The sequence below is a fragment of the Oncorhynchus kisutch genome, linkage group LG3 (assembly GCF_002021735.2).
Source record: "Oncorhynchus kisutch isolate 150728-3 linkage group LG3, Okis_V2, whole genome shotgun sequence".
Classification (NCBI taxonomy): domain Eukaryota; kingdom Metazoa; phylum Chordata; class Actinopteri; order Salmoniformes; family Salmonidae; genus Oncorhynchus; species Oncorhynchus kisutch.
The window spans coordinates 6,004,496-6,018,401 of record NC_034176.2 but is presented as its reverse complement, the minus strand read 5'-3'; the positions used below and the strand labels follow the sequence as shown (position 1 = coordinate 6,018,401).

The 13,906-nt window shown below is 40.2% G+C and overlaps 1 protein-coding gene across 1 annotated transcript; it reads right to left on the bottom strand.

Annotated features, from left to right (window-relative positions):
* Positions 1 to 3,698: 3,698 nt before the first annotated feature.
* On the bottom strand, positions 3,699 to 10,408 carry prdm8b (PR domain containing 8b). Its single transcript, XM_020474406.2, has 4 exons — positions 10,150 to 10,408; positions 7,680 to 7,904; positions 7,003 to 7,237; positions 3,699 to 6,319 (listed from the first exon to the last, which is right to left on the bottom strand). The coding sequence occupies exons 2-4, from the start codon at positions 7,896 to 7,898 to the stop codon at positions 4,959 to 4,961; spliced, it is 1,815 nt and encodes a 604-aa protein (XP_020329995.1). The 5' UTR covers positions 7,899 to 7,904; positions 10,150 to 10,408; the 3' UTR covers positions 3,699 to 4,958.
* Between the last annotated feature and the right edge of the window lie 3,498 nt (positions 10,409 to 13,906).

The window sequence follows — 13,906 nt, the reverse complement described above, 5'->3', positions numbered from 1 at the left end:
ACCTATTATAGGCTGATGGTAAAGTAGACCTATTATAGGCTGATGGTAAAGTAGACCTATTATAGGCTGATGGAAAAGGTAAAGTAGGCCTATTATTGGTTGATGGTAAAGGTAAAGTAGACCTATTATAGGCTGATGGTAAAGTAGACCTATTATAGGCTGATGGTAAAGGTAAAGTAGACCTTTTATAGGCTGATGGTAAAGTAGACCAATTATAGGCTGATGGTAAAGTAGACCTATTATAGGCTGATGGTAAAGTAGACCTATTATAGGCTGATGGTAAAGGTAAAGTAGACCTATTATAGGCTGATGGTAAAGTAGACCAATTATAGGCTGATGGTAAAGTAGACCAATTATAGGATGATGGTTGTGTAGACCTATTATAGGCTGATGGTAAAGGTAAAGTAGACCTAGTATAGGCTGATGGTTGTGTAGACCTATTATAGGCTGATGGTAAAGGTAAAGTAGACCTACTACAGGCTGATGGTTGTGTAGACCTATTATAGGCTGATGGTAAAGGTAAAGTAGACCTACTACAGGCTGATGGTAAAGTAGACCTACTACAGGCTGATGGTGAAGTAGACCTACTACAGGCTGATGGTGAAGTAGACCTACTACAGGCTGATGGTGAAGGTAAAGTAGACCTACTACAGGCTGATGGTAAAGTAGACCTACTACAGGCTGATGGTGAAGGTAAAGTAGACCTACTACAGGCTGATGGTAAAGGTAAAGTAGACCTACTACAGGCTGATGGTAAAGGTAAAGTAGACCTACTACAGGCTGATGGTGAAGTAGACCTACTACAGGCTGATGGTAAAGTAGACCTACTACAGGCTGATGGTGAAGTAGACCTATTATAGGCTGATGGTGAAGTAGACCTACTACAGGCTGATGGTAAAGTAGACCTACTACAGGCTGATGGTAAAGTAGACCTGTTATAGGCTGATGGTAAAGTAGACCTACTACAGGCTGATGGTGAAGTAGACCTACTACAGGCTGATGGTGAAGTAGACCTACTACAGGCTGATGGTAAAGTAGACCTGTTATAGGCTGATGGTAAAGTAGACCTACTACAGGCTGATGGTAAAGGTAAAGTAGACCTACTACAGGCTGATGGTAAAGGTAAAGTAGACCTACTACAGGCTGATGGTGAAGTAGACCTACTACAGGCTGATGGTGAAGTAGACCTATTATAGGCTGATGGTGAAGTAGACCTACTACAGGCTGATGGTAAAGTAGACCTACTACAGGCTGATGGTAAAGTAGACCTGTTATAGGCTGATGGTAAAGTAGACCTACTACAGGCTGATGGTGAAGTAGACCTACTACAGGCTGATGGTGAAGTAGACCTACTACAGGCTGATGGTAAAGTAGACCTGTTATAGGCTGATGGTAAAGTAGACCTACTACAGGCTGATGGTAAAGTAGACCTACTACAGGCTGATGGTAGAGTAGACCTACTACAGGCTGATGGTAAAGTAGACCTACTACAGGCTGATGGTAAAGGTAAAGTAGACCTACTACAGGCTGATGGTAAAGGTAAAGTAGACCTACTACAGGCTGATGGTAAAGTAGACCTACTACAGGCTGATGGTAAAGGTAAAGTAGACCTACTACAGGCTGATGGTAAAGTAGACCTACTACAGGCTGATGGTAGAGTAGACCTACTACAGGCTGATGGTAAAGTAGACCTACTACAGGCTGATGGTAAAGGTAAAGTAGACCTGTTATAGGCTGATGGTAAAGTAGACCTACTACAGGCTGATGGTAAAGTAGACCTACTACAGGCTGATGGTGAAGTATGATCATTTGCAACTCATCAAACATAGTGGTTTATTTTGTATTCTTCTGTTTTATCACATTTGAACTGTTTTATTCATCGCAAACATTTGCAGGTGTTGTTCGCTGATATTCTGTGGATTTAAGAAGATACCATCGCATCTCTTAGGGTGAATGCATAGGACAATGTTCATTTGAATGACATTTTCTTCTCATTAGAAGTAAATAAAAATTCAGATTTCGGGCTAATAAACACTGTGCTATGACAGGTTCCGACAGTTTTGGGGAGGAAACGTGCCTTTTTATGCAACTTGTCGCTGTTTGCGCCCGTGAAGTAACCATGGAGATGTGTTACCGCACCTTTCTTGCTGTGTATCAGCTATGATTTGTTTTATGCTACTTTATCTCGACACAATAATCGCCTAATTCTGTGTTGAACTGTAAAACGCAATCATCATTTAAAAAAAATATATAATAATCATGATATACCAGGAAATTTAAATGAAACAGTAAATATATACTATTTCTGGTGAAATTATTATTATAATGGTTATGTTTATTATTATACAGGGCCTCGTTTCCCAGTTTGCATGACGATGATCATACCAGATGCAACGTTATTTATGAGCCAACTCTTTAAGCGTTTCCCCAAACAAGCATGTAGAGAGAGGACGTTCGCAGTGCGTCATTAGGCCGCTTGTCGATACTGATAACACGGAAAGAAAAGCGGATCTGCTTTCTCTATTACAATCTTCATTTAACAATAGAATTATTCCACAATACTGAAGACGGATCAGCTCATATAGAGAGATATTACCACCCATGGCTGCAAATAGGCTACAGAGGCGGTTTATTACGCTCACCCAATACTAATACACTAGGCTAAATCCCAGATTGGGCACATCGTTGCGCTCCTGTTGTCACACACCATGAAACACAGTGAGGCACAAATTACAGACAGTATCCGTGTCGCAAAATAGAACTCATTTGATTGAAAGTGAAATGGATTCAAATATGATTGAAATAGCCTATATTGGCTCGTGTATCCTATATGTATTGTGTAATGCAGTCATCTCGGGTTTTTAATCCTTCCCTTGTTTGTAACGAGTGTAAAAACACTTTGGGAACTTTGTATTTGTAGTCAAATTCGTACTGAAGTTATCTGCGGTCACAGACGGTCTCTTGATTCTCTGTTCATCGGACATATTCTGTTAATGAAGTGACGCGGAAGGGCAACAACAAAAAGATCCTCTAATGTTGCACTTAACGTTAGCATGATACTAACGAAGACGCGGGGAAACAGCTCGGCTACTAAATATATCTTGTAAAATGGTTCTAACTATGATCGTAACGTTACAAATGCTCTGGGAAACGAGGCCCAGATCTCTCAGGATCAGGAAAATCCGACTTTTGCAGACATGGACCAAGCTAAATGTACACCTCTCATGTGATTACAGAATAGGACTGCAGAAAATATGGTTTCATTGTCAGAATCCCGATCTTCTTTTCATACATTATGGGCCACAAAATCATATTTGTTTTATTAGCCAACACAGCGTGTTAAGAATGGGCGAAACAAACTAGTCTACTCTTTATGTGTACAAAGGCTGAAATAAACGTGCTAACCATAATACGGTCAATGACCGTTATATCTTTGAGATGGATTTATAACAATTTTTTGTCAGCCTAAAACATTTACTTGTTTAAAAAAAAAATAATAGGCTCATCTTTCGACCAGTAGTTGCGTTATTCGACGATCTCCAAGTAGGTCTGTGATTTAGTTAGGCATGTGCAACCTTAAACGCGTGTAGTCATGTGAATTCATATTATTAAATGGTTTATATTCCTACCTACAACCTTGGTAAATATAATTTCTTTACATTGTTATTTTGTATAAACACAGGTTCCACACATAGAGATGAAAATAAAGCTATTTTATTGTCAAATCATTCAACATGATCAGGTAAACTATCAAGTAGTGAATTTCAGCGTGAAGAAAGAAACACTGCAAACTACTGTATTCCCCACTGACACAAAATATTACACTTTTGTATTTCAAACAAACCAGGTATGTACATCGTAACTGTATAGATTGCATCAATACCTATTGTCCCACGGTGCACTCTGAAATATAGTCAGTCTGTCTGACGTCATATCCTCCTTTGTGTCAATATCATCCAACCTTTTAAAGTGAACATGAAAAAAACGTATTGAATAGTAAAACCATGTAATGTAATTATTTTTTATTTATCATTTTCTATATATATGTCTTCATATAATATAAAATCCAAACGTACTGTACATTTAAATACACATATTCTTATTTTCCCTTATTTACCAAATTGTAAGTGCTTCATAAGATAAATTAATTCATTTCTGAAGTCAAAACGCATTGGCATAAAGAAACATGACAATTTGAAGAAGAAACCAAAAAACAGACTCAAGGAATGATAATAATTGTCTGTGTTGAAAACAAGTGCTCCTTTAAGTGGTGTATGTCCAGCCAGTCAGTGTCAGCCAGCCAGTCATATAGCCAGCTAGACAGTCAGCTAGTCAGCCAGCCAGTCAGCCAGTTATATAGCCAGTCAGTCAGCCAGCCAGTCAGTCATATAGCCAGCCAGCCAGTCAACCAGTCGTATAGCCAGTCAGTGTCAGCCAGCCAGCCAGCCAGTCATATAGCCAGCTAGACAGTCAGCTAGTCAGCCAGCCAGTCAGTCATATAGCCAGCCAGCCAGTCAACCAGTCGTATAGCCAGTCAGTGTCAGCAAGCCAGCCAATCATATAGCCAGCCAGCCAGTCATATAACCAGCCAGTCAGCCAGCCAGTCAGTGTCAGACAGCCAACCAGTCATATACCCACTCAGCCAGTCAGTCAGTCAGCAAAAAAGATCCTCCCCATGGTCTGTGATGTGATACCCTTTTCCCACTATCGTGCCGACTCAAACCGTGCTGTGCTGGCCTGGCACGGGTATACTATTTTCCCATAGTCCTTTATGGTCCATCCCAGCAACGTCAGTGGCCAAACCTTCCTGTGCTGGTTCGTCTAGAGTATATTCTTTACACACTGTCCTTTCAAGCAAGGCTTCCTTCATCAAAATGCAATTCCGTAACCAGGCCAGTACAGCTCGACTCGGTTCGCCCCCCTAGCTGTGTGAAAACGGTCTGTTATTGATCTAAAGGTCAGTTGTGGGAGGTCATGTGACGCGAGAGGTGGTGCCTCTCCCTGAACGACTCGTTACAGATTGGACACTTGAGTTTCTCCTCCCGCCTCCTCTTAACCATCGGCTCCATGGCGAACTCCTTCTTGTGGTGCGACCTCATGTGGTACACCAGGTCAGAGGTCATCCTGAAGGAGGCATTGCACTTGGCGCACCAGTTCTGGGCGGGCAGACACAGAGAGGTGAAGGAGGGGGGGAGTAAGGTTAATGCTGAGGGCATCTGCAGCTGGATGTGGCCCTGGCTCTTAGGCCAGAAGGCTGTGGCAGCAGCCGTTGTGTAGAGGAACGGACTCTGCTTGGACATGGCGCCCGGCACGGGGCAGTTGGCGCCCAACTCGGCGCCGTGGAGTTTGGCGGCCAGGTGGTCAGCCTGGTAGAGTCTAGAGGAGGATATGGTGTCGCCCACCGCAGGGTGGCAGTCCAGGAGTTTGGGCGTGGTCATGACCAGAGGAGAGATCTGGGAGAAGGAGGAGGTAGCGTGGCGGGAGGGTTGGCTGAATGCGCTCTTCCTCTCCCCGCTGTTCCCCCCACCATGCTGGGCTACGGAGGTGAAGGCGCTCCCTAGCGGAGAGGCCTCCATGCGGGTCTGTGGCTGGACAGGCTGAGTCTCCGACAGAACCTGCCTGATGTTGAGATGCTTTTCTTGGGGAGGGTTGTTGACGGGGCCGGGCCGACCTCCGTCCTTGTTCTCGACGTTGGAGCTCTGGAGGTTTTTGGTGCCACCGCTGTTACCGTGCGTCTTTAGGCTCTGTGGAGACTTCTTGACTTCGGTGAAGGCGCTGCGTTTACCCTCACCACCCGACTCAGTGGACCCCGACCCTGGAGGGGAGAACGTCGGCCCTCGTCGTTTCTCCTCCAGGCCGTACACTCCCCGATAGTTCTGTGCTGAGCTAGCCAGCTCCTCCTTAGACTTGTGAGACTGAGACAGACTCAGAGAGGCCCTGCTAGCATCCCTCACTCTGTCCTCCACATCGGAGAACTTCCTCTTCCCAGAGCTCTCGCTGCGGATCTCAGCCTCACGGTCGCTCGGCGGACTGGTGCGACTGTTCTCGAGGTCTCTGGCTAGGTTATGGAAGTCTGTGGAGGGTTTGGCGCTGTCCCCATCCGAGCGGCCCAGTTTAGGACTTGCTCTGGTGGGTGCGGTGGTGGTAGGGTTGGGGTTAGGGCGCTCAGTGCTTGGCTCCTTACTGGGGACCTCCTCGTCCACACTGCCTGCCGCCATGCTCTGTAGTCTCTTGGTGCAGCGGAACCTCAGATGGGCCAGGAAGGGGAACTCAAACTGGAAGCGCTGGTTGCAGTCAGGACAGGAGTAGGGAGTGGACCCTGGAAATGGATAGAAGGAAAATAATGTCAGTCATTCAGAAAGAAACAAAAACCTTGCTAATATTCAGTATCTTCCTAACGAAGAAACAGTAGTGGGTCCTGTAATGTTTTGCTGAAATAGGACCATCGTCTTCTGATTAATATAAACTATAAATTATAAATACAGAATAGGCATATTGCATTCATTTTTGGACACCTAATTTACACTATTTATTTACCCTCAACTGTGTGTGTAAATGATTGTAAATGTACAATATGGTCTTATTTGTTTTTATTTTGTTTACTTTTATTAAACTTTTATTCATACAGGTTTTTTCTCATTGAGATAACATCTCTTTTCCAAGAGAGACCTGGTCCATTAGCACCAGGGCGAGCAACGTTTCAGACAAAACAATTGACATACACTAACACAACATTAAACAAAACTATAAACACACATACAATGAAACAATTACATATTACGTTAAAAAAAATATTTAAAAAACACCAAAGAATTTGACAACAGCTGTTATGTTATATTCTTATAATATAACAATATTCTTATATCACTTTGAATATGACTATTGGAATTATTTTGATGGATGATTATCAAGACAGAAACAACTGCAATGGAATGCTTCAATGCAAACCGTCTAGATCGTCTATTCAGCGATCTACATTATTCAGCCAGGCTACTAACTCACCCTTGGCCTTGACCGGCGCTTTACCGGCACTCAGCAGCAGCAGCAGCTCAATCAGGTCTTTTCCGTACCAGACCAACAGCTCCTCGTCCTTCTCGATCCTCCGGAGGGACCGGTAGAACAGCTGTCCGTTTTTCACGTAGGCCTCGAGGTTCTGCTCGTCCCGGTCCCGCGCCGACTGCACGAGCCGCAGCCACATCAAGCCCTCGGACGTGCTGTTGGCTGCTGACGTGTCCACCTGTGCGTTGAACGGTGACAGAGAGCGAGGCAAACCCGTTAGTTGGACCCAAACGAGAAGTCCGTGCTGCACCATTCGTTCTAATCGTTAAACGCATAGGCTGTCCAAAAAATGAAAAATAAAAATAGGCTATTTTGAATGTGTTTTGGCTGTGCAACTATTCATATACATTATAACCTGCACGCTATCTTGTACGATAACACGTCCAATTGGGTCTGATATAAATAATATATGTTTCACACTAATGTCATGAGAAATATCATTTTTTGTATCTTATTTTTTAAATCTTCTACTCTGGTTGCAATAGGCCTAATGATAAATCAACCAAATGGCAGACAATTTAATTCAGTCGGAATAAGGAGATGTAATGAAATCGTAAATAAAGAATATTAAGAGTATTATCATTCTCGGAAAAAAAATCACAATATTATTATTTCCTTACCCGGAATATGTAAGGCGCAGTTCGTTTATCCGTTGATTTGAGCGCTACGAAGGCTATGCTGTCATACAACGACGTGTGGCTCAAAACACAAGGGCCGAAAATGGCATTTTCCGGAATGTCACATGTGGTATAAACGCTGGTGAATATATCCGTTAGACACTGCTGCACTGCTTTGGCGTCGCCGTCCCAAACCAACTTATGTGAGCTGGATTCCTCCATCGTTGGCTGTTGTTTGCGGACAGACAAAAGAGAAAGAGAGAGAGAGAGAGAGAGAGAGAGAGAGAGAGAGAGAGAGAGAGAGAGAGAGAGAGAGAGAGAGAGAGAGAGACAATGAATAAAAAAATAAAACATGTAATATACAAATGGTCTCGATGATGAGGAGGTGAAATAAACTGGCACTCCGTGAGAAGGTTGGCTAAGTACATAGGACTCAGCTGTCAAGGCCATGCTGGACTGGGAAAGTGCCTTTTTGGGATGGGGGCTGGGCGTTTTAATTAATTGAAGTCTATTGTACAATGAGAGTGGGCTATCAATTTCAAAGAGTATGGTTGCTTGCCTATATTTCCGTGGTATTCACAAGTGCTGTTTGGAATAGCTGTTAATAGTGAGAAAATAATTGCATGGGCCTAAACGGAATAATAACAATGGTATTAATAATTATGTTAATATAGCCTAATAATGATAAACATCAACAACAAAAACAATTATAATAACACATAAACTGTATGATAATAATGACAATGATAATAATATATTATCCCTGGATCCAATATTATTTTTGATAATTATAATATTAATTACGTCAAGAAGCTGAATTAATATCACTAATGCTTTATTCTAGGCTATTGTAAATTCACACTGCAGCCACATCCACCTCAAACCCTAATTTATTACAAGTGTGTAAACTAATTGTAGCCCGTGGAAGAAGAAAAATATAGCAGTAAGAAATGACGAGGTCTGTATAAATGAGAGTATATCGAATGGATTTGGAGTGGACTGTCAAAAGTCACCGATTTCACGTCATCTACCCTCTGCGCTCCATTTCTACACGCGCTCTAAACGTATGTCCACCCATTACCATAATCCACCACTTTTCCCTCTCGAGACAGTAATTAAGGCTGCACGCGGAGTTTTTTTTCTCATTTACTTTCTGAATTGGTGTATTTTCCGGGTGACGTGGAGCCCAGTTCCTCTGGCCTGCAACGCGTTACGCAGCTGGGATCTATGTGCCTTTTCTTTGCCACTTGTTAATTTCAATTACGCGTAGGCCCAAAGAGACACAACGGTGGACACGGCGTGGATTGGCTAAAACAGGCGCGTCGAGAGGAAAATCTGACAAATATTTACAATGTTATAACGATACTGATTGCACGTCGTATTATCTAATTCCATGTGTTATTTTTTTTATATATTTTTACATGTTATTTTTGTGTCATGTTATAGACTATGCCTATATAAATGTTATGCTATTCAACAGATCATTTATTTTTTATTTGTATTTTATTTGTTAATCATGTTGCCTTGGAGTATCTCTCTTCAGACTATACATAACATTTACCATGTCAAGAGAATATGGCATGCATAGTAAACGTGTAATAACAAGGTTTTAAAACACTGACAAGTCGAATATAATATTGGACAGGCATTACATGTCATCACACCGTGAGATGTTGTTCCTTTTCTGCAGTCTGATGATGGATCATGATTTGTTTTCCATTCATTTAGCTTTTTGTGTCTCAGACTCAAAGCAAAACACACTGGAGTCTGCATGCGGGTCAAAACCAAACGTTCCTCTTTTCAGACGCGCTTCCGTCAAAATCTTATTTATCGTTCAAGAAACGTTCTGACCGGCCGAACAAAAAATAAATAACTTTTCTCTTCAGCTGGATTGGTGGAGAGAGAAATAGTTTGCAGCAATTACAATCTCCTCTTATTTGGGCAATTATATGTTATCCACCAAATGCAACCCTTCAACTAGAGACCGACGACGCTTTCAGAAAAGCAATTTTTCGCTCCATCCCCTTATATAGCCGGTTCTTTTGTGACTTAAAAGGTCGCTCTCTCACCAGGGAAAAGCCATACAAAAGCTCCAATGAATATGCATCTGAGCTAAATGAGAGAGAATAGCACCCGGAATGTATGCGCATCCATAAAACGAATGAGGCCAACCCATTCAACCTTCTGCCCTCTATTTCAGAGCGTGTTTTACTCTTAAATCTGGGTGCCTTGTCAGTCAAAAAAAAAAAAACTGTCCTAAATCAATGCAAGTACTGATTTTTTTTCCCGTTTTGTCTCCTCGCCCCCTTACATCTGCGGAGCGCTGTATCCAGACTTACACGATGGTCCATTCTTAGACCGCAGCAAGGATGCTGTCTAGGCTACTGCTTTGTGGTGTTGTCTGTCTTTCTCTCGATTCCTAACAAACCACCCATTTAAAACGCATACCAAATGTAGGTTGTAAACTACCTACCTTTTTTGTTGTTGTTGTTGTTGTTGTTGTTGTTGAAAATAAATAATAATCCACAAAAAAATGATGCTGGAATCAATTTGCCGCCTTCGAGAGCAGGTTACGATCAAGTCCTCCCCTCGGCGTCAGTACATGTCCCTGTGTGGTCGTGAAAGTGACAGTGGTGCCGCAGATATAGCCCTTCGCTGCAGAGGCAGAGAGAGAGGGAGAGAGAGAGAGAGAGAGAGAGGCATGGAGAAGGGGCGCAATGCACTGGCTGACTGACACACACACACACACACACGTTTTGTTTGCAGCACATAATATGCCCAATGAGGCGTGTCACTCGGCGTCTCCTCCCTTTAACTCTTCACTGGCCGACTGTCATTTGATGAGATTTATAGGTAATATCCAGGCTACATACAAAGTGCCATAGCCTTGAAGAAAACCTTTTATTTTATTTCATTATTATTAGGCCTATGTCATAGTTTTCAGTTGCGGGAGCACAACATCCCAATATATAGGATTTTATACGAGGCAAATGAAGGATTTTTTAACTCGAATAGCTAAAGGCTAATTATTATAATCTAATAATAGATTTTTCACAGTAAGATTGTGTATTCTTCTTCTATTGTATTAGATAAATATTGAATTGAAGCTAAATGTATTATAATACTTATGGGATTTTATTTAAATATTGTTATTATTATTTTTTATTATTTTTATTATTATTATTGTTATTATTGTTATTATTAGCTTATTTGAAGTTCATGTAAAAGACAGTAATATGAATGTCCCATGGATAGTATGGACATCGATATCATTCTGTCTCCTTACCATCACCATCATCTCCAAAGTGTTCTTTTCGCAGAGCTTACGGCGCCTTTCCTTTCCCGCTGCGCTCCGCACGCGACTCTTCGCAGCAGGGAGTCGGGAGGGAGCCTCGTGGACACCTGCCCGGCCCGTGCCTATCGTCCGGAGCAAAAGGGCCAAGCATCATCTTTATGGATATCATCAGCCTCTCCACTACTGAGCCAACCCGGCTGATGATGCTCCCGAGTGGCGCCAATGGTCTAAGATACTGCATCTCAGTGCTAAGAGGCGTCACTGCAGTACCTGGTTCGAATCCAGGCTGCATCATATCCGGCCTCGATTGGGAGTCCCATAGGTCGCAATTGTAAATGAGAACTTGTTCTCAACTTGCCTACCTGGTTAAATAAAGGTTAAATAAATAAAATAAATAAATAAATAAATAGGGTGGCGCACAATTGTCCCAGCGTCGACGGGGTTTACCCGGGTAGGTCGTCATTGTACTATAAATAAGTATTTGTTAAATATTTGTAAATAAGTATTTGCCTAGTTAAATAAAGGTAAAACCTTTTTTTTTAAGTGATAATCTGTGTTAGCGACAACCGCTGATTAAAACCAGGATAGTCTACAATCTGATGTTGTCATGTTCTATGTTCATTTGCTAAGCGCGAGTGGATTTTTATGGATTCGAGACATCTGAATTTAACGGAGAGAATAGCAGAAACCAGCAGAACTCTGGTGTTCTGAACAAAGATGTTGTATGTCGTATAAGATAAATGGGTATTTCCACCAAAAAAAGGTGCTTTTTGAGAAGTTTAACTTGGACCAAAATAAAACAACTTTTGATTTCACCTCATTTTAACATTCTGCCACAAAGAGCACATGTTCAACTGTATAAAAAACAACTATTTTTCCCATTTCACAAAGGGTTGAAAAAAAAATACTCTAGTAAGTGCTTATTAAGTGCCAAATAAAGTAAGAAGGTTGACCATATCAGGGTTGACCATAACAGGGTTGACTGTAACAGGGTTGACTGTAGCAGGGTTGACCGTAACAGGGTTGACCGTAACAGGTTTGACTGTAACAGGGTTGACCATAACAGGGTTGACCATAACAGCATAACAGGGTTGACTGCAACAGGGTTGACCGTAACAGGGTTGACCGTAACAGGGTTGACCGTAACAGGGTTGACCATAACAGGGTTGACCATAACAGGATTGACCATAACAGGGTTGACCATAACACCATAACAGGGTTGACCATAACACCATAACAGGGTTGACCATAACAGGGTTGACCATAACACCATAACAGGGTTGACCATAACAGGGTTGACCATAACACCATAACAGGGTTGACCATAACAGGGTTGACCATAACAGGATTGACCATAACAGGGTTGACCATAACTCCATAACAGGGTTGACCATAACAGGGTTGACAATTTCTTCTTAATAAATCAGCCATAAATACCTTTGTGACAGGGGAAATGGAAGCTTGCTGTGTTACACAGGGAGGAGCTTAAAACATGTACAAATGTTAAAATGTTTCCAGCCTGTCTTATCTATATTATTATCTATGTTGTTATGTATGTTGTTATCATATTGTTATCTATGTTATTATCTATGTCGTTATCTATGTTGTTATCATATTGTTATCTATGTTATTATCTATGTCGTTATCTATGTTATTATCTATGTTGTTATCTATGTTGTTATCATATTGTTATCTATGTTATTATCTATGTTGTTATCTATGTTGTTATCTATGTTGTTACCTATGTTGTTATCTATGTTATTATCTATGCCATTATCTATGTTGTTATCTATGTTGTTATCTATGTCATTATCTATGTTGTTATTTATGTTGTTATCTATGTTGTTATCTATGTCATTATCTATGTTGTTGTCTATGTTATTATCTATGTTGTTATCTGTTGTATTCTATGTTGTTATCTATGTTGTTATCTATGTTCTTATCTATGTTGTTATCTATGTCGTTATCTATGTTGTTATTTATGTCATTATCTATGTTGTTATATATGTTATTATCTATGCCATTATCTATGTTATTATCTATGTTATTATCTATGTTATTATCTATGTTATTATATATGTCATTATATATGTCGTTATCTATGTCATTATCTATGTTATTATCTATGTTGTTATCTATGTTATTATCTATATCATTATCTATGTCATTATCTATGTCATTATATATGTCATTATCTATGTTATTATATATGTTGTTCTCTATGTCGTTATCTATGTCATTATATATGTCATTATCTATGTTATTATATATGTTGTTCTCTATATCGTTATCTATGTCGTTATCTATGTTATTATCTATGTTATTATCTATGTTGTTCTCTATGTCGTTATCTATGTTATTATCTATGTTGTTCCCTTTGTCGTTATCTATGTTGTTATCTATGTTATTATCTATGTTGTTCTCTATGTCGTTATCTATGTTATTATCTGTCATTATCTATGTCGTTATCTATGTTGTTATCTATGTTATTATCTATGTTGTTATCTATGTTGTTATCTATGTTGTTATCTATGTCATTATCTATGTTATTATCTATGTTGTTATTTATGTTGTTATCTATGTTGTTATCTATGTCATTATCTATGTTGTTATATATGTTATTATCTATGTCATTATCTATGTTATTATCTATGTTGTTATTTATGTTGTTATCTATGTCGTTATTTATGTCATTATCTATGTTGTTATCTATGTTATTATCTGTCATTATCTATGTCGTTATCTATGTCATTATCTATGTTATTATCTATGTTATTATCTATGTTGTTATCTATGTTATTATCTATGTTGTTATCTATGTCATTATCTATGTTGTTATCTATGTTGTTCTCTATGTCGTTCTCTATGTTATTATCTATGTTGTTCTCTATGTCGTTATCTATGTTATTATCTATGTCATTATCTATGTCGTTAT